The sequence below is a fragment of the Dipodomys ordii genome, unplaced genomic scaffold, assembly GCF_000151885.1.
Source record: "Dipodomys ordii isolate 6190 unplaced genomic scaffold, Dord_2.0 Scaffold1, whole genome shotgun sequence".
Lineage (NCBI taxonomy): Eukaryota > Metazoa > Chordata > Mammalia > Rodentia > Heteromyidae > Dipodomys > Dipodomys ordii.
The window spans coordinates 22,944,869-22,966,177 of NW_012267217.1; the positions used below are offsets into that span (position 1 = coordinate 22,944,869).

Below are 21,309 nucleotides of genomic sequence, written 5' to 3' on the forward strand. Positions count from 1 at the left end.
TGCCCCTACGGATTCTTGTAAGGAGGACTTCTTGGAATGGTAGTGGGGTCTTTAAGAGCATTACCTAGGGCTCTCAGAAAGGATCAACATAGTTCATTTGGGACCCCAATTAATCCTCAATGGCCCTTTTGACCTTCAGTCTCGCAATGTGATTTGTCATTCTAGCATGTGTTCTCACCATCTTCCTGGATATGAGATAATTAAAAAGAGCCTTGCTGGAGCTGGTGCTATGCTATGTGGACATCTAGCTTCCCAAACTGTGAGCTAAATAAACTTCATGTCTTCAAATCACCCAGCTTCAGGCATTTTGTTATAGTAATAGAAAAAAAGACTAATTCAAGACATTAAACAGAAGAGCTCATATTCTAAGCTAGATGGATGAGTTATGTAGAAATAAAAATGGATAACTTCAATTTTCCAACTTTAGACTTTTATGGCTGTGCTGAAATAGCTACTAAATCATCAGGCTTGCTTTTATCTCAGGTTTCAGTTCTTCTTGGATAATCTCAAAACCATCATTACCTGAAATGGTTTTAAGATTAGAAAAAAAGGGGAAAAAAGTTTTTTCTTTCAAATAATTTAACTGTCATAAAATTTCAGATAGGTTCATGAATCATTATCAACAGTATTTTTTAAATGACACCAGACATTACTTTCTCAAATATGGAACATTATCTGAAGGAGATTAAACCTATTTGCTTTGCAACTTAATTGAACAGTGAATTTCCAAGCCCAGAGCTGGTGCCTTGTGCCTGTAATCCTATCTTCGCAGGAGGCTGAAATCTGGAGGATTGTAGTTCAAAGTCAGCCTGCATAGAAAAGTCATGGAGACCTCCTCTCCAATTAATCAATAAAACGCTTGGCTGGAGGTGTGGGTAAAGTAACAGAATACCAGCTGTAAGCAGACTAGCCAAGTGAGTGCAAGACCCTGAGTTCAAACTTCAGTAGCAGGAGGGAAAAGAATCTCCAGATGAATCCAGCTGGACCTGACTGCAGCCATCTGGAGGCTGAACTGCCGTGGTTGCCTCTGAGAAGCCTGGCCTGCTCTACAACCCCACCTTGCACCATTTCCTGGAGTCGTACTGATAAACCCAAGCATTTAGTGGTGTGTGCAACTTTTAGGACTGGGCTCTGGCACTGTCAGCACTAGAAAAACTCCTGATGGCTTCAGTGTTAGCTTGAGACAAATGAGGTATACAATAGCTTGGACAAAGTTACTTTTTACAAGCCCATTCTCTGATCCAAATTGGGGGCCCCACTAGTCTTGCTGCCACCCTTGACTGTTTCACTCTGCTGTACTGCATCCACCTGTCTGGTTTTTTTTTTTCCTTCTCTCATCACGGTCCACCGATGACAATGCTTTCACAAAATATTTTTCTAAAATAGTAATTCAGGATGTTAGTGATCATGTATGAATATCTTATTTTTAATTCCATCATAAACTCTAAAAGAAAGTAGAAAAGCAGAATTTTGTTACACTCTATAGCTGAAGTTATAAACTATGATTTTAAGAATGTTTGGACATGTAAATCATGCTAAAACATATCTAGATAGTCAGCATCTGATTCAACCTTGCCTCCAGCTGAGTCTAGTGAGTACTCCCTAAAATCTGCAGGTTTAATCATCTTCACTTGTAACTGTGTTTTGGAGTCACAAACCAAAGCTGATTATGTTATAGGATAAGCCATTTGAAGTGTTAAGCAAAATAAGCCATGCTAAGCTATGCTAAGACTATTAATGTCAGACATAATGAGATTATTTATATCAGGTTTTATATCAACTATGCTTACTGAATCTTGGGCATACAGAAAGTTGAGAAAATGAATATGAAATATCTTTTCTGATGTTGTTGCTTTGAAATCACTTAATCCTACAAATGCATATTTAAAAACTGTATTTAATACTTAATGTTTGTTTTGCTTCTAAATATCTGACTCTATGTAGTCTTTTATCTTAAAAAAAGACAACTTAGCATGTGATTTATTGCCAGGGATATAACATTTGCCTTTCATAAGATAAAAATGTTTGTTAGTCTATGCTAGTTAACACTTCTTTTAAGAGTTTGATTGTATGTTTGCTTTACATGATAACTTCAGTAGTAGAATAGGAATAAAGAATTTATAGACAGAAAAGAGAACAACAATTTTATGCATTACATTTGTTATTTAATAACAAAGAAAAATGATGTCTGCTTTCTAGATAAAGGAGAAAACTGAGTGAAATATGTGAAGCATTAAATATATAATATTACCATGAATATTAGTATTTATGGGCTACTATGAAAGCAGTTGTAAAAAAAAGCAAGATTTAATAAAAGTTTGAAAGACAACCATTTTTAATATATCAGCAATTCAAATCATTGAAAATTCAATTGTCACTTTCCTTCTAAATTTTTACATGGTAAATACAACATTCATGAATATAACTCACACACCTCAAATATTCATATAGAATCCTCTACTGTTCTCCTGACACACTGCCACTGTCTACCTATTGTTATCTAGTTTAGGGTAAGATTAGCACTTCAATCAACAGATAACTGATTAAGAAAAACAGAAATCTATTAAAACAGGCCTCTGACATGGGGAGTAGTTCTTAGAAATACAAAGGGAATGGAGGGTTGGTTCAAGTGGTAGAGCTCTTGCCTCGCAAGCATAACATCTGGAGTTCAATCTAATACTGCCAAAAGAAAGGAGAAAAAACACCAAAGTTTCATAATTTTGGTTGGTCCACATTGTCCTATGGCAGTTACTCTTTCATTCCAATGCATTTTCTTAATTCAGCTGCAGTTTTTTCCAATTGCTCAATGTTCCATTGCCATTGTCTTCTATTTGATTGAAGCCTGTTCACCTGACAATGCAAACGCTTAAGAATTGCATCATATCTTTTATGTTGTACCTATTAAAAGAATGGTACATATTAATAGGGCTCATGAAAGTAAATAGTAACTAGCTATAAAGGATATTGTGACTACTTGAAGAGGAAAGTACTTACTAGAAATTATTTATTACAAATTATTTATTACAAATAATATAAACAGTAATTGTATATACTCAACACTTGTTACATGTTAGATGTGCTAAAGGTTTTCTACGTATAATTAAGTTCTAATGATGTATTATTATCCTCTTTTTTTGTGAAGGGATTGAAGATCAAAGAATGATTTGACCAAAGCTGCCTAGCTAGCAAGTGATGGTGTTTTGAACTTTGAAACACAAATGAAGCATCCATGAAGAAATAAATCCTATTTGTCAAAGCTGTGAAAAAAAATGAAAACTTCTGTGAAAAAGAATAACTTCTATTTGTTAATGCTGTCTTACTGTAAATTTGTCCTAGAGCTGCCCCCTTATTTTGAGTCTCTATTTAATAAGCTGCTATCTAAATTAGTGTGTAAACTAAGAACCTAGTTTAGTAGTATACGTTTTGTAAGAGAAAAAAGAAAAACAACAAACCTGAGTCTCAGCTAATTACAGTAACCAGACTTCAATCACAGGCTGCCAGAAAATCCAACCATGCTCATATAAGAAAATGCTGAGCTGTAACCAAGCAGGCTGCTTCTGAACTTCACTTTCATTTACTCTGCTGAAATGTTGCCTGTCCCTATTACAGAACCTCTGCTGATTCTAATAGTTTCCTAATTCATAAATCATTCTCTGCTCAATTACGCTGTGTTGAATTTAATTTAAAGTTTTTTTTTCTTTTACTACTAGTGAAGAGAAATGGTTCCATTTCTTGTATTTGGGGCCTTATTGAAACATAGACCCAAACATAGGTCTTAAAGATCTAAGAGCTAATATAGTCTATTTCTCTACAATAAAGTAAATCAGTGTTTATGCTGAGCTAGTCAATGATAACCTAACAAACAATTAAGAACAGTAGAAATTGACAAGTTTTGGGTTCTAGCCACAGAAAGTGAAAATATCAAAATTCCAGATGCTAGCTTGAACTACATAAAGAATACCCATCTTTGTTTTTAACTCAACTTTATTAACATGTAATTCACTTAAGACAATCTACCCTTTCCTCTCGATGACTTTTAGTATATTCAAATTTGTGTTAGAATAGTCTCATTATCACTCACAGGAAACTGGTACCCATTAGCAATTACTATTCCCCTACTTCCACATTTCTCCTTGGCAACCGTTAATCTACTTTCTCTTTATATACGTGTGCCTATGTTGTCTTTTGTGTACAAGTTTCATCTAGCATGTATCAGTATTTTTACTGTCAAATAATAGCCGTTGTAGGATAAATCACATTTTATTTATCTAGTTCATCCATCAAAGGACATTTAAGTTGTTTCCCCTTTTGAGTTACTCTAAAATTATGATTCTATGAACATTTTCATGTGTGCTTGTGTGGACATATGTTATTCCCTTTTCTTGGGCATGTACTTAGGAAAGGACTGGCTAAGACATATGTTAACTCCATGTTTAATCATTTGAAAAACTGCTGTTTTTAAAATGAATGTTTTCCAAAATGAATGTACCAGTCTACATTCCCACCAGAGTGGGAAGTACCACACTTCTTCACACCTTCAAAAATGCTTGTTATTGTCCCTGTTTTTCATGGTCACTTAAAGATACAAATGGAATGTAATCATAGTAAAATATCATCTTAAATGCATTAGGACATTCATAGGTAGTAGGGCTGGGAAATTTACTGATTTGTTATATCTTTAGGAGTAGATTAATAAGGTAGATTAAGTCAATTCAAAAAAGATCAGGTTATAAAACAACAACTCAACAAATGTATAAAATAACTAAATTACCAAACATGTTTACAGGCTCAGAAGGGTAGAAAGGAGCACAGATTCATGGTTTCTGTAGTCTGAAGATTACCACCAACCAATTTTGCTTCTCTCTATCCTTCAATTTCCTTCCTACCAGGACAGAGATCAGCTTTGTATAGTGAATCTTTTCCAGACTCCTTTCTTCTCTTTTTCAGGTCTTCCGTCACTCAGCTCAGTGGCTCATAACCTTGACAGTGCCATGGATCCTTTGGCACTGTGAAAAAGACTATGGACTTCTTCATAAGGTATTTCTTTCATGTTGTGACAATCCTGGAGCTTAAACTTTCTGTGCTAAAAGCTAGTGCTTTACTACTTGAGCCACAGCTCTTTTTCCAGGTTTTTTGGTAGTTAATTGGAAATAAAGAGTCTCACAGACTTTTCTGATAGACCTGGCTTCAAACCATTATTCTCAGAATTCAGCCTCCTGAGAAGCTAGGCTTACAGGTATGAGCTGTCATGCCCAGCTCATAGTACATATTTTAAAAACATAAAGAAATCATGTAGCAATCCAGCTCTGCACATGCAGCATGAATAACTGAAACAGAGCACTTAAAAACACCATGAGGGTGAAACAATGCAGCAGCTGTACCTACTAGACACTGTTGAAAATGAGCCATACAACTTGTGGGCGGGACAGGAGGGAAAAATGGGGAGTGAGGCTGCTGGTATGAATGTACACTAATACAACCACTTCAGAAAGCAGTCTGGAGGTACCTCAGAAAGCTAAATATAGACTCCCCTGTCACCCAGCCATACCACCCTTAGGCATCTACCCTTATGCAACAGGAATCAGGATATGAGGACACATGCAACTCCGTGTTCATTGCAGCACTGTTCACAATAGCCAAAATATGGAAACAAAACAGATGCCCCACTGCAAATGAATGGATCTAAAAATTGTGGTACCTATGTACAATGGAATATTATGCAGCCATTAGAAAGGACAGAATAATGGCATTCACAGGGAAATGGATGGAACTAGAAAAAATCACCTTGAGTGAGGTAAGCCAAGAGGAAAGAGACAAACAGCACATGGTCTCCCTGATATGTGGATGTTAAATACAAAATGTAAGGAGAGGGGCGGGGGGGGGGGCCGGGGGGAGGCTGGGAAGGGATAAGAAGGGGAAACAAAGGAGGAGGCTACAATGCTTGATAAGAAATGTACTCATTATCTTCCCATCTAATTGTAATCCCTCTGTACAGTATTTTCACAATAAAAAATAAATAAAAATTAAAAAAAATTTTTAAGGAGATACAACAAAGTAAATGGGACTCTAGAAACAAAGGACCTCTGCTCATCTTTTCGCATCATTACTAAATGACCCCATGTTGTTGATCACATATATGGTATACATACATATATATGTGTAAATATATATGCGCACATCTGAGGGAGGCTAGGAGGATGACACAGAATCAGATGGAAATGGGAAAATATACAACAGAAGGGCCCATCAGCTGCACTGGACATTGATGAAAATGAACTAAGCAACTGAAGGGCAGTGATGGAAGGGAGGGAATGAGAAGGAAAGAGGGAAGAGCTTACCCTAAGCAAAAGGAAAGCAATGTACATACAATCTGATGTGAAAGAAATAGTTGTATTGTCAAAGCTCATAGAATTAACAAACTTTACAGAACATGCTAATGACAATTTGCCTCATGAAGATTAGAATGTGTTTGTGACTTCTAGTAACACTATCTCACAATGCTGTGAAATTTGTGAAATTTATGTAATCATTTAATCACAATAAAAAAAATTTAAAAACCTGGGAGTGAGGGAGGGGGTGTCATTGTCAAAAAGAAATGTGCTCATTATTGAATGTAACTGTAACCTGTTTGTCCATCACCTTTATAATAATAAAAAAATTAAAAAATATATGTTCACTTATATATGGCTATGCAATGATTAATAAAATATATTCATAGGAATATAGTCACAGAGTATGCTTGTATTCATGTTTATTATAAAATTATACTTCCGTAGTTATGAAACTAATATATATGACAGGTGAAGGTAGCTGTGTACCAAATACCATCACTAGAACTCCAGATTACTGGTGACAGCTAGACATCACAACTAGTGTTAGTGTATGTTAAGAAAGAATGTATCATCAGGAATGCTTCCTGAAGGGTGTAGTATAAAAATGAGTATGTAACGGAAGGCATGTGTTGAGAGTTCTCAACCAAATACTGTCTATCTGACAAGTTTATTGTGGAGGTGTCTCCTTGAGCATACAGAGTCAGAAATTAAAACCACTCAAACTCAAGAAGACTGACTTGATTTTCATATTCATGCACCAACTTTGTGATAATGTGGCTCCCAATTGTTTTCCTAAGGGAAAGGCAGCACATGACTGATTAGTTATCTGGTTTTCTTGAAGTTTTATTTATTCTTTCTAGATTATGAAACTGGCTTCCAGTTTTTTATATTAGTTAGTTGCAAAATCACCATGGCTATCTGACTCCAGAACACTACATTACTTCACAAGACAGTTTCTAAATTCACAAGACAGTTTCGACCTAGAGGTAACTTCATGGAGGCAAAAGCTACCATAAGAGATTTCTTAAAGCCCATTCATTTGATTAGCCTCTGCTGAGAGCATTCTGACTTTGATAGGTATCTTAATAATAAAACTTGAACACCATTAATTAAGAATGTAGTAGTTTTATAGAAAATAAAAGATTTTGGGGGGATCTAGGAAAATACAGTTCTCTTCTTAGTATTATTACCTAGGCAAGGATAAAAATATATAAACTAGCTGTGGAATCCACAAAACACACTATAAAAGGGAACATGGCTCTATGTATTAAAACTCTGATCTCAAATCGTTTAAATAGGAATACAGGTGGACCCATTGCAACAATGAGATGTACAAGTCGTTAGGTTGAAAACGAACTTTACAACTTTGGTGTGGGGTGGGGGGAGGAGGATTGGGTGGGGGAGCAGGGGAAGGATGGGAAGGGATGGGAAGGGGAAACAAAGGAAGAGGCTACAATGCTTGATAAGGAATGTACTCATTATCTTGCCCATGTAATTGTAATCCCTTTGTTCAGTATTTTCACAACAACAACAACAACAAAAAACTCTGATCTCATCTCTCTACTATTTTTCTTCTTCTTTTTTATTTTTATTTTTTTTTGGTTGGTCATGGGGCTTTAACTCTGGGCCTGGGCGCTATCCCTGAGCACTGTAGCTCAAAGCTAGCACTTTACCACTTGAGTCACCGGGCCATGGACGTTCATGGATTTTCCTGCTGGGGCTAGCTTTGAACTGCAAACCACAGATCTCAACCTCCTGAATAGTGAGGATTACAGGTGTGAGCCACAGATACCTGGCTTACTTTTCTTCTTATTACTTCTTTTCAATATACCGTGCCTCTATTTTCTGAATCTAGACATGTTTCTATTTTAAGATCCTTTGTACTTGATTTCCATTTCACCTGAAAAAGTTTCTCATCTGTGTGTATGTACGTAGATACAGACACACGTCTTTTCATACATATGTATACACATATGTGCATATGCATATATGTACATACGTACATACATACACATATGACTAGCTCCTTTATGTATTTTCCCAAAAGACAGCTACTCAGTGAAAATTTATTGGCTCCAAGATCTAATATTTCACCCTTCTCTCTTCTCACCACATACCTTACATTTCCATTTTCTCACATTTTTTTGGTTCTTAACCCTATTGTTGGCTAGCATACTGTATGTGTATATCTTGTTTATATTTATAACTAAAATGCAAATTTCAAAGAAGAGGGATTTTACTCATTTATTTTATCACCACTTTATCATCAGAACGTAAAAGAATAATTGGCAGACCTTAGGAATTCAACAAATATGTTGAGTTACTGAATAAATGAATATAATGAGGCAGGTTTTGCAAATAAAATACCAGGCATAATCATATTGAACATTTGTTCTTTTATACTTTATAAAGCAGAATAATTTGTTACTGTGTTATCTATTAAATAATTCTACCCAAATTATTCTTATCTTGCCTTTGGCTTACCTTTTATACCTTTGCTTCTGTGGGTTTTTCTCATAGGATTGGGTTGAGCTATTTAATTATTTCTGCTGCTGGCATCAATATGTGAATGTATTTGTTAAGTGTGTGGCTGCACATTGTTTTGAACCAAGATTAAACCTGCTTTCTTCTAGACTCTAATATCTCTGAAAGTACACTATTTTTCCTACCCTTTTAAATTTTAAACTCAGATTGTATAAAATTTAGGCAAGAGTAAGCCATCAATGCTTTATACAATGTCTGTTATCACAAAATATTACTTGCAGCACTCATCATTTGCTGAAAACATCTTTACTCCTCCAGTCTCCTCTTGTATTTGGCAAATAACATTTTTTTTAACTTTGAACTAAAAGTCACTGATTGTTGGTGAATGCTTTATATGTGAAGATTTGCATTTGTATGCTTGCTATTTGTGCTTCACCAATTTTTTTTTAGTGACTCATAACTTCTTGTTACTTTTCCACTCTCTTTAGTTTCCTTCTTCTAAAATATATAAAGACAGACAATAGAAATGGAAAGACATATGGACATAAGTATTTGGAAATACCTTTTTTCATTTAGAAATGTCCTAGAAGTACTAAAAATACGTATTTGACAAAAAATAAAATTCAAGTCATTTTCAATTTTTTCCTGAATGTAAAATATAAAAATTAAATATTAAATGCACAAAAAATACAAGACAAAAGATGACCCTTGAACTACTCCCAGTACTTAGCCAAACAGTCAGAAGGGACAGAAAAAAAGCCTCAGAAGGAAGAATAAGTAATAAAAGTCTTCTAGTACTTGAATTCATCGTCATTTAATAATTGGTTATTATGAGAATGAGGTTACTCCTATCAATGATCATGCAGCACATCATGCAGCAAGTACAATTATTGGGAAAAAATGTCAGGATAACGATAGGACTATATTTGTCCTTTATTTCAATAATCTATTATGGAGAATCTTTTCTTTTTTATTAATATTCTAATGAAATTGAGGACTGCTTTAAAATATACTGGAAGTAACAGAGCTAATATTAGAAAGCACAAACGAAAGAAAGGTACTCATTACCTTACTTACATAACTGTAACCCCTCTGTACATCACCTTTACGATAAAATTTAAATTAAAAAAGAAAGCACAAACGATTCTTACCAAAAGACTTTTTACCTATTATGAAAACTTCAAAAGTCATTAAATTTCAGAGCAAAATGTTTTATGATAAAATCATTTCTAAAAATTGGATTTTACTTCAAAATCTACTATTAGTGGCTACTTACATCATGTTTTACCTTTTAAAATATCAGTTTATTGTACTGTTGCTGGCAAAATGGAGATGTACTTTATATACCTATTCATCCTGTTAAGCATAAGTAAGAATCTCTAGACTTCAAATATAAAACAAACACAAACACTTTGAAAAGTTGGAGAGAAGAAAGCAAATTGGCCTGGCAGTTCAGGATCCAAAGAATCAGACGCATTTTCTTTTTCTTCCACAAATCTTAAAGAAGATTCTAGAGAAGGCAGCAACCTCAAAATGCCAACAAATGCAGAAAAAAAAAAGTCACATGAAAAATCTACTTTCTAGTCAGAAGAATGACGGAAAATGATAGCCTAGAAACAAGTAATTTTTAAATGTATATGTTTATTTTCAACTAGTAGGACAACTTAAATGTGAAGATTCTTATCCTATGATGCTTTCCTTTTCCTTTTATTTTTTAAAATTTATTTATTTATTTATTTTTGTCAGTTGTGGGGCCTGAACTCTGGGCCTGGGCTCAGTCCCTCAGCTCTTCAGCTCAAGGCTAGCCCTACCACTTGAGCCACAGCGCCACCTCCAGCTTCCTTTTTCCTTTTAAATTATCTTCAAATAGCTGTACAAAGGGGCTTCAATTCAAAGTGTCAATTTGTGAATACAACGCAGCTTTTAAAAAATGTATTTATCATTATTGTAAAGGTGCACAGAGGGGTTATGCTTTCATAAGTCAGACAAAAAGTACATTTCTCTTTGAACAATGTAACCCCTTGCCTCACTTTCTTCCAGTTTTCTCCTCCTGTCTCCACCCTTGAGTTGAATAATTCATTTTCAACAAGGTGTCTAGTGAATATCACTACTGCATTTGTTCACCCTTTGTCCCACCATTTCTGTGACTCTCCTTACTTTCCCAAAGACAGAAAAATGAACTAACAAGACAAAAGAAAACAAAAACAAAAGCAGCTACAAAGAAGAAATAAAATACTTGTTTCTATTTCCTGGAGTTCATCTTGTTAAATATTATTTTATATGGGCAGATGCACATAGTTATTGCGCTATGTGATCCTCTCCTAAGAATATCCTCTTTTGGTCTCACTGTGTGAATGCCTAGAGGTCATTATAATTTAGCATGTCCCAGTGTATTTTTTTTCTTTTACCATCCAGTATGCTTTTACTGGTAGATTTATAGGCACATTTTAGTTACCACAAATGAAGGGAACTATGTAACATAGTTTCCCTGGGTCTGGCTTAATTCACTTAATATAATTTTTTCCAAGTCTTTCCATTTTCTTATGAATGATACAATACTATTCCTTCTGATGGATGAGTAGAATTCCATTGTGTATATATACTACATTTTCTTGGTCCACTCATCAACTGAGGGGCATCTAGATTTATTCCATATCTTGGCTATGATAAACAATGCTGCAATAAACATGGTTGTATGACAGCCTTAGTGTGGCCTTGTTTGTGTTCTATTGGATAAATGCCCAGGAGTAGAATTGCTAGGTCATAGGGAAGCTCTATGTTTAGTCTTTTGAGAAATCTCCATACTGCTTTCTAGAGTGGTTGAACAAATTTACATTCCTACCAACAGTGTAGTATAGTAGACTTTCCCTTGCCACATCCCTGCCAGCATTTGTTATTGTTAGTTTTCTTGATAATAGCCATTCTAACTGAGGTAAAGTAGAATCTCAATGTTGTTTTGATTTGCATTCTTCTATGGCTAGAGATAGTGAACATTTCTTCATCTGCCTATTGGACATATTTACTTCTTCTGATAAGTCTCTCTTTAGTCTTTCACCTATTTATTGAGTTGTTGTAAAGCAATTGTTTAAGGCAATTATTTCTCTGCTGGAGTCAAACCCCACAGAACCAAAGGCAATTGCTTAACGCAATTATTTCTCTGCTCAAGTCAAACCCCACAGAACCAAAGTGTGGACTTTCCACCACCTACACTGGTAAAGGCTCATTGAAAAAAGTCTACTCCTTCATTTCTAGCTATATTAAACTACCTCAGTCCACCTGCTAAGAGTAGTCTCGGAGAGCTAACTTGGGTTCAGGAGGTTTTTGGTAAAATATATATCATGTATATTACCATATATATGAAGTTTAAGAAACAGGTAGAACCTATTGGAAATATAAACAATGTTGCCTTTTGGGAATGTAAATTGGGGGAGGGTCAGGACTTTTAATCTCCTTTGAACAATAATAAATTATATCACCTGATATTGGTGAAGACCACTTGATGGTCCTGGACTTCTACATTTATCAAGTGGTAATAATTCCCCTCCTTGCTGAGGTAATGTCAGAGAAGAACTACTCAGTATTTTTACTATTCCCTGGTAACAAGACCATGTCCATAGTGTCAGTAGAGGTTGTGTTGTTCGCCAAACAGTAAGGCATACCCTCTCTCCCTCTGAACCAGGGTGGTATCAGTAGAGGTCTAGAGGACAACCAAACTCCAAGTCCTGACCATTAGCAACAAGAAGCCCTTCCCCTTTCTATGGGTGTCAATGGAGACAATCTGGACTTTAGCTACCCCCAGAAGTAATGAATATCCAGAATCTTAAAGTATCATGTCTGATTTCAATAGAAAATCAGTTATCATACTACAAACCAAGAAAATCTCAAACTGAATGAAACATGCCATTCATATCAGTATACCAAAGAAATTGTAATTTTCTGATTAGCACTTTAGTTATCATAATATGCTGCAACAAGCAGGTGCAAACATGCCTGGATAAAATAGAAATCTTGTGGGGAAGGGACAAAGCAGGAGGGATAAAGGAAAACTAAATAAAGGAAAACTAAAATGAAACTTGAACTGAAAGAATAACTAAAATGAGTAAGTCAATGGATTTTAGCAGTAGCTAGGGAGAAGGTGGGGGGAAGAGTACTCACTAGAAGATTACTAGAAGAGTACTCACTTTGGGCAACACAATGCTCATTTAATGAACAGAGCTTCAGGGACTCATAGTACTACAACGAAGATCTAACATTCATATTAGAGTCATACACAGAGAGAAGAAAGAAAAAGTGAAAAGTATTCAAATAAATAAGAGCAACTCTCAAATTTGCAAGACATAAACCTTTGGGGGAAAAAAGGCCAAAGAATCTCAAATAGGATAAGCCTAAACAAATTCATGCTCAAACATGCCATAGTAAAATCTGGGAAAACTAAAATCCTGAAGGCAGCAAGAAAAAAGCATTAGTATCAAGGCGGGAAAAACAAGTTTAAATGACAAATGATTTCTCATCAGAAATCATGGAGACCAGAAGGAAGTGGCATGATATTTTTCAACTGTAGAAAGAACTGTCAAGTTAGAAAACTATTCCCAGCAAGAAACATTCTTCAGGAATAAAGAGAAAGTCAAGATATTCTCAGAAGACTTCTGCAGAAAGAATTTAGAAATTTTCTAAAGAGAAAAGAAATGATAAAAGAAGGAATCTTAGAGTATCAGGTTGGGGCAGTATGTTATCTAAAAGATTGTTTTTTGTCGGTCATGGGGCTTGAACTCTGGGGCTTGGGCGTTGTCCTTGCACTCTTCAGCTCAAGGCAAGCGCTCTACCACTTGAGCCACAGCACTATTTCCGGTTTATTGAAGATAGAGTTTCACGGCCTTTCCTGACCAGGCTGGCTTTGAACTGTGATCCTCAGATTTCAGCCTCCTGAATAGCTAGGATTACAGGCATGAGCCACCAGCGCCCAGCTTTGGGATTTCTTCTTTAGGTAAAGAAAAATTCTAAAATTAACTTTCACAAAAGTTTCACATTTCTGTGAATATAATAAAAGCCACTGAGTTATATGCTCTAAACAGTGAAGTGTATGGTATGTAAGCTATTTCTCAATAAAACTGTTTTGAAAAAAAAGATCAGTTGATGAAATTACTGTTGAGAATTTTCTGGTCATTATGGATAAATTCTATATCTTGAAGTAGTAGTAATATCTATGTCCCTTTCATACAGATTTGTTATGTAAATATATACATACACATATACACTATACATGTGTATTCATATATCAAAATTAACCAATACAAATATTTACAAGCTGTATATTTCCTTTATGACAATTATATTTTCATAAAACATGGTAAGATAAGAAAATTACTAGGTAATAAATTTCCTTCTAAAATGCTTTTGTCAATTTATACATACAAATAACACCTTAAAATTCAGGCTTTCTACTATATATCTTACCAACTATAATACTGAAATTGAATAGCTAAAACCACAGTGAACCATCACTGTAATTTTAATAGTCAATTTTTTGTCATTAAAAGGCTATTCATATTTTCCATTGTATTTCGTATATTCGTTTCAAAGAATGTCTTTTCATTTGATTTGCCAATGTTTGACATTTTCTGGCCTATTTCTTATCATTTATATATGTTATCAATACTTCTCCAAAGCTGAATTTGTCTTCTCTATTGTTATTCTGTCCTTTCATAATCTGAAAACTTACGACATACTCAAAAATAAAAATTTAATCACAGAAATAGTGTGGGCTTCTCTTTTACTTTTTTTTTGAATATTTTTATTATCTTTAAGTAGTTGTACAAAGGCGTTGTCATTCACCAAAGCAGATGATGCATACAAGTACATCTCCATCACCCTTTTCAACACTCACACACCCCTTCTATTCCTTCTCCTATCTTCATTTTAGTTTATGTATTTGACTTTTTGCCATTTATCAAAGCAGCCAATGTATACAACACATCTGGATCTGTGCCATCACTTCAACATCTGGGCTTCTCTTTTAAAAGAAAGTTTTCTCTAAAATTTTTGTTAAGTTTTTTTCCTATATTATTTTTTTTCAGGGAGGAAGAGAAGTTAATTTTACCAAACAGCTGGCCCCATCATGCATGGTGAAGACCACATGACCAAAAGACCACATAACCTTATGAGGTAGAAATCCAATTTTATTCTCACTATTTTATTTTTATATAGTTTAAACTACTTTGTTTATACTATTTGTGCATTTATGTTTACACAAATTATTGCTAGATTTTTCATAAATAATTTGTATTTTATATTAATTATATACTATCTTACTGTTCACAATATTTTAAGAAATTTTGATGTATAAAACAGATAAAAGACATAACTTGTCTTAAATTCCTAGTACACTGTAAGATAAAAGATCATGGTGTTTCTTACAGAAAATACATAAATACAAAAGTTTTAATTTTCAAATCCTCATAGGCTTTTCTATTGTGTCAAATTAGTCACAAGAAAATTAACCTGCACATTTTTATTTTCAGATTGGTAACTGAAAGAAAAACTTAATTTTATTTGCAACTAATATCATTTTCTTTTCCGTATTTGTTCTCTATTCAGTTAAACAATAATGGCATTGAAGTCTAGAATGATACCACAATACTTTAACATTTTTAGTCTTACTTTTGGTTTTGCATATCAGTTTGCTTTTACTTAACACTTTATAATTGTACTATGAAATCGTGGTATAATAATACTTAAAATAATATTTTCTCTTGCCTTGTATTCTACTTTGAGAAGTTTCCAATGTCCAGGAATTGTTTTCATTATCAAGCCTCTGTTTCCTAGACATTAATTAGTTTTACGTTGTTTTGTTTTTGAGATAGGATTTCACTGTATAGCCTATATTAGCCCACTTTTTGATTCTCTGCCCCAGTGACTTAAGTGCTACTAATCCAGGCAGATTTTATGCCTGGAATACACCAAATTTAAACATGAGTAAGTACTTGCTATGCTTGAATAACATTGGCATATGTGAACATCTTTAAATGGCAGGGTTATCTCTATTAATACTTTGCATTTACTGAATTCTATAGTTTTTTCATGTTCTCTAGTTGTTTTGAGAACTGGTTATAAACTATGGAACCATGAATTTAGCATACGTCTAAGAAATAGTCTTATAAAACAGTGCAACTCGGATAATGAAGACTTACCTCTATGTCTTTTCTTAATTTTTCATGTGTCTTTTTTTCTTCAAGAAGAAAACATGTTTTTTCAATGATAGTTTCTTTTACAGCTATAATTTCATTCTTTAGCTTTGAAATATCTTCCTGTATGTTTATAAAATTTTAAAAATTCCAGTCATAAAAGGAACGGTAATATAAATTCAAGACTTTTAATGTTGCTAATTCAAGAAAACTAGCCAAATCAACGTTTATTCTTGGTAAGATTAGCAAAAACTCATCCTTAGCTTGGAAAATATAAAACTGAAACCAAATGAAGATAAGACCCAAAGTGTAGTTATGGTGGTAACTGCCACATAAGAGGGCTAAGGATTTTTTTAACTGTTGAGCAACAAATGGAGATATTTTAAGTATATTTATGATCTTCAAAGAATAGAGAGAAAAATATAAAGATTTTAAGGTATAGTTATTAATTCAGATTGTTAGTATAGTAACATTGAGTATACTACATGGATTTTAATTGGTTTGGATCCATTATCATAGAAGTTAGAGACATCACTTGGGGGGAATTACACTTTCTCCAACAAATGGAGTGTTCACTATGATTTTGTTTGATCATATGTTATATAAATCAACAAAGGATCTATAAATATTCATTTGCACATTTTACCTACTTATTACATAACTTCTGTAGTTAACTCATTTTTTAAAACTTGTGAAAATAATTCCTGAATGTAGTAGAACAGCAACGGAAATGTTATTGACTTCATTATCAATTTACTGTTTATACTTAGAAGTATTTATGTACTTATAAAGAAAAGTAACAGAGAAAGTTTGGTAATTAATAATGCAAACCTGTACTTGTGTTATTTGGCTCCCTCCTGGATTTTGGAGATCTTGCATTAATTCATCTTTCTTTATCTTTAGCTGTTTAACAAGAGCTCGTTTTTCATTAAGGTCAGTCACAAATGACCATTTGCTTTCTATCTCCCCCAAGCTATCTTTATGTCCATTAATTTTTGCATAATATTCATTATATTTTATCACGTGTTTCTCATAATCTTCTTTAGCTGTTTCTATATCAAACTTAAGCTTTATATTTTCTTTATGTATTGACTTGATTTCAGTTTCAAGACATTCACACTTAAGTTTGGAATTCTCCATTGTATCATCTTGCTGATAAATTTGCCTCTCTGTTTCTTTTGTTTCCTGAGAGACAGCTGCTATTTGTTTTTCAAGTTCATGAAGTTCATTCTGCAATATATTTCAATATTATTATTACTAGTGAATTATTCAGCCTGAGAGTAAAGTCATTGTTTTAAATATAATGCATATAGGAAAATCACTTAACATAGTTATCAGATATAGAAAAAAATGCATAGAAGTATACATGCAATAGTGTAATACAATTATTTTATAATCTCATAAAAGTTCTAGAGTTATCCTATTTCTTAATTTTTAATGCTTACCTATTCTAAATCTTTTTATTTTCCTATGGCTTTTACAATCAGAATGACAATTATAACAAAAAGTCTCCTGGGATTTTTGTTGCAATTGCTTTTAATCTACATATAAAGACAAGAGAACTAACATTTAAACAATACCAAATTTTCTGACTCATAAAAATGGTATAGCTCTCCTGTTGATTAGATCTTCTTTAATTTTTCTGATCAATGTTTTGTATTTTTCAACTTAAAGGTCTTGTAAATCTTTTGTCAAAACTTCTCCAAAGTACTACAAAGTTATGGTACTAATATAAATGACACCACTTTAAAATTTTAAATTTCTTTAAAATTTTAAATAGATTTTACATTGTTATTTAACCTATAATTTATTTAAACTCATTCTACTAGTCCCTAATAACTTAAAAAAGGATTCGTTGGGATTTCTTAAAGATAGTCATGCAATCAATCAATAAAAACAAATTTAGTTATTCCTTTCTCATCTGTATTCATTTTACTTCTTTTCCTTATATGATTATACTGCTTGAAATAACAGTTGAACTACCATATGAATATAAATGAGAGCAGGCATCTTGCTTTTGTTCATGATCTTAGGAGAGAAACATTTAATCTTTAAACATAAGGTACAGAGTTGGTTACAGGATTTATATAGATTCTCTTTTGGGGGAATTAAGTTCCATTCTATTCCTAATATTCTGGGAGGGTTTTTTTTTTATCATGAGTGGATATTAGCTTATAACAAGTGCCTTTATGTATCTTAATTCTCTTTCTCCAACAAATTTTAATAGTTCATTGCTTAAAATCCATTAAAGCCTTCCCATCACTTCTAAAACAAAGAAGAGTTTCTTATCATGGTGTATATCCTACACCGTTTCTCAAAATATACTCTGTGCTTACACATCATCAAATGACTTATAACGCTGTGAGTGCGCTAGTGCTATTCAGGACGTGGCAAATTTACTCTGGAATATCATCCTCCTCATCCCTGATGTATAAACCTGTCCCAGAAGCCTAGGCTTTCTGGTAAATTCCAGAGGTTCTTTAAAATCTAACTTTGAAAGACTATTCCTTTTGTGCTCACTCCTTCAGTAATAAATCTGTGCTGAGTTCATTCATGATACTACTGTTGACACTACTATCACACATGTAATTATTTGCTTACTCTTTGTCTCCCTCCCCAGTAAGCAATATACAATGCAAGGCTAAAGACAATGTTTAGCGAAATACTTATATCAAGAGTAGGCTCCCAATGTAAATGAAATAATATCTGTGAAACACTCTGAAGATTGAGAAATTTTATAGAACATTTCTTCACAGAAATATAAGACATTATTCTTGTATTATATTCTAACATAATGCAAATATTTGTAAGAAATTCATATTACCACATTAATATTACCATCATATGTCAAACTAATGTAAAAATCTGGAGCCAATTCATTAAACCTTCATAAAAATCTTAGAGGAAGTCAGTCCTATTTTTGTTTTTTTCAGTCGGTCTGGGCCTTGGCACTGTCTTTTAGCTCTTCAGCTCAAGGGAAGCACTCTACCACTTGAGTCACAGCACCACTTTCAGTTTTCAGGTGGTTAACTGGAAATAAGAGTCTCATGGACTTTCCTGCCCAGGCTGGCTTTGAACCGTGATCCTCAGATCTCAGCCTCTTGAGCAGCTAGGAGTATAGACATAAGCCACCAGTGCTCAGCAATCAGTCTTATTATTATTTCCACTTTACAAATGAGGATAGAGAGACACAAATTCAATTGTAAAGTTAAAACTCACAAACCTGGCCTTTCAAACAAGGCAGTTCAATTTCATAACCTATTTTCATTTTGTGATACATGTAACAATATTTTTTAAATACAAGTAAATACACAGTTTTCATTTTTATTTCTCTAGTCATAATCACAGAACATAGTTATATTTAATTATGTTGCATGCATAGACCAAAAATAATTCCTATGTTCCTCATAAAGGAACCATGAATATATTGAGAAGGAATGAACACAGAAGCAGGCTACTTGAACTGTTCACATAATGATCCACAAGCTATAGCTTTCTCAGCTTCTTTAAATGTGTCATTTTGGAAAAACAAAATTTCTCAAACAAATGGATTTAAAAGATTCAATGTTATTCTATGCTCTTATCCCATGACAGCAATAATACTGTTCAGTCTTTTTAATGTATGGGAACATAGCATATTCCATAAACCTGAAATGCTCATATAGATGTCACTGAAGAGGAATAGAATAATTGAGAAAATAAATATGAATTTCGAGTTGATCCTAATATTACATATTCTTAGTAATTTCCCTATCACTAATAACATTTGAAGAAACATTGAGGAGACATGTGAAGAATAATATGAAAGATAATATGAAATAAATTACCTGCAAATGGAACAGAACTTTTTTGTTTTTTTCTATTTCGGATATTTGTGATTGCTGTTGTTTTGCAACTTGCTCTACAGCCTCAGTTAATGAAGATGTGTCTTGTTTACTCATAGCTAGACAAAGTACATGATAAAAAGTAATGCAAGCATTTTACAAAAGGTGTATTTTTACATGAATCATGAAAAACAGTGCTTTTTTCTAATGAACTAAACTAAGAAGAGCTATCTTCCTTTTTTGACTCTGTAAACAAACTAAAAAATAATAATAAGCAGTTAAAAGTTGTTTACTATATTTCCTTCTTTCTGAAATAACATATTTTTACTGTCCTAATTTTTTTAATCCAGGTAACTTACACATATAATTTCAGGGCTACCATACCATATGAACAACAATTATAATTGATTAGTTTTCATTATAGAATTATATTTGCAGGTTAGTATTCATTTTCCAGTCACTAAATGCATATATTTCTTCCTGTATAGCTATTTTCCTCTAATTTACTGCCAATATTAGCACAATCATCGTCTCATACTACTCTTTTGCTGTTGCTTATCTTTTAATTATTTGTTTCTTAACATTGCTCCATTACCTTCTTTAGGAATACCTTCACTCTTCCTTTCTTTGTTGTCTGACATTGTCAACTCTATGATAGGGTAAAACTTAAAATAATGGCAGAACCTGTGAAAAAATTCAATGAATACTTAGCCAACCACTGATGTATAAGGTAGCAAACAAAAACTTCTGTCCAGTTATTCTGTCCAGGGTGAGTGCTACATATATTTTGGGCTATTCTTTATCTAAGAGTAACAGATGAGATGAATGGGTGGGTAGATATTTTTCTCTACTGAAAGATTAAGAGTTGTTCTAACATGAGTCATGAGGTATCTGAGTTAAGGGCATGACAGCTTTTGGAAAAGGGAATCTGAATTTTCCTACCCATTATATACATTTTGTATTTCTCAATTATTTGATGAAGAAAACTAAAGAATGAAGAAATGAGATTTATGTAATTTAAAGTAACTGGTACTTCTTGATCTCTATTTCAACCCCAAATTGAAGCATCCCAAATTGAAGAACTCTTGTATGATTATTCATGAAAAATACTGTAAAATTGGATGTTTCAGTTTTATTGGATGGCTATAGAATGGAGGAAAAATAATCTGCTGCCACCTACTGATAAATTATTAGAATTGCGTGAAGCAATGCAAAAAGACTAAAGGCAATACTGAAAACTCTTAACCAGGATTTTAAGAGAAGTTAAAAAATTATTAGAGACATCCAAAAGAATGAAATAAATCATTAAAAAATTGTTCTAGGGAGCTGGGCATGTTAGTACACACCTATAATCCCAGAATATGGGAGACTAAGGCAGAAAGATCTGACCTGTGCAAGGAGATACTGCCTCTAAAAATCTATCTATATCTCTATGTGTGTGATACATTACACATATGTATTGTTATCATGTATCGATTACATGCAAGA

At 33.5% G+C, this 21,309-nt stretch overlaps 1 protein-coding gene across 1 annotated transcript; it reads right to left on the reverse strand.

Moving 5' to 3' along the window:
• Nucleotides 1-2,555: 2,555 nt before the first annotated feature.
• On the reverse strand, nt 2,556-20,499 carry Ccdc122 (coiled-coil domain containing 122). Its single transcript, XM_013037827.1, has 5 exons — nt 20,417-20,499; nt 19,825-19,940; nt 16,829-17,227; nt 16,004-16,120; nt 2,556-2,898 (listed from the first exon to the last, which is right to left on the reverse strand). The coding sequence occupies exons 1-5, from the start codon at nt 20,460-20,462 to the stop codon at nt 2,749-2,751; spliced, it is 828 nt and encodes a 275-aa protein (XP_012893281.1). The 5' UTR covers nt 20,463-20,499; the 3' UTR covers nt 2,556-2,748.
• Nucleotides 20,500-21,309: the final 810 nt, after the last annotated feature.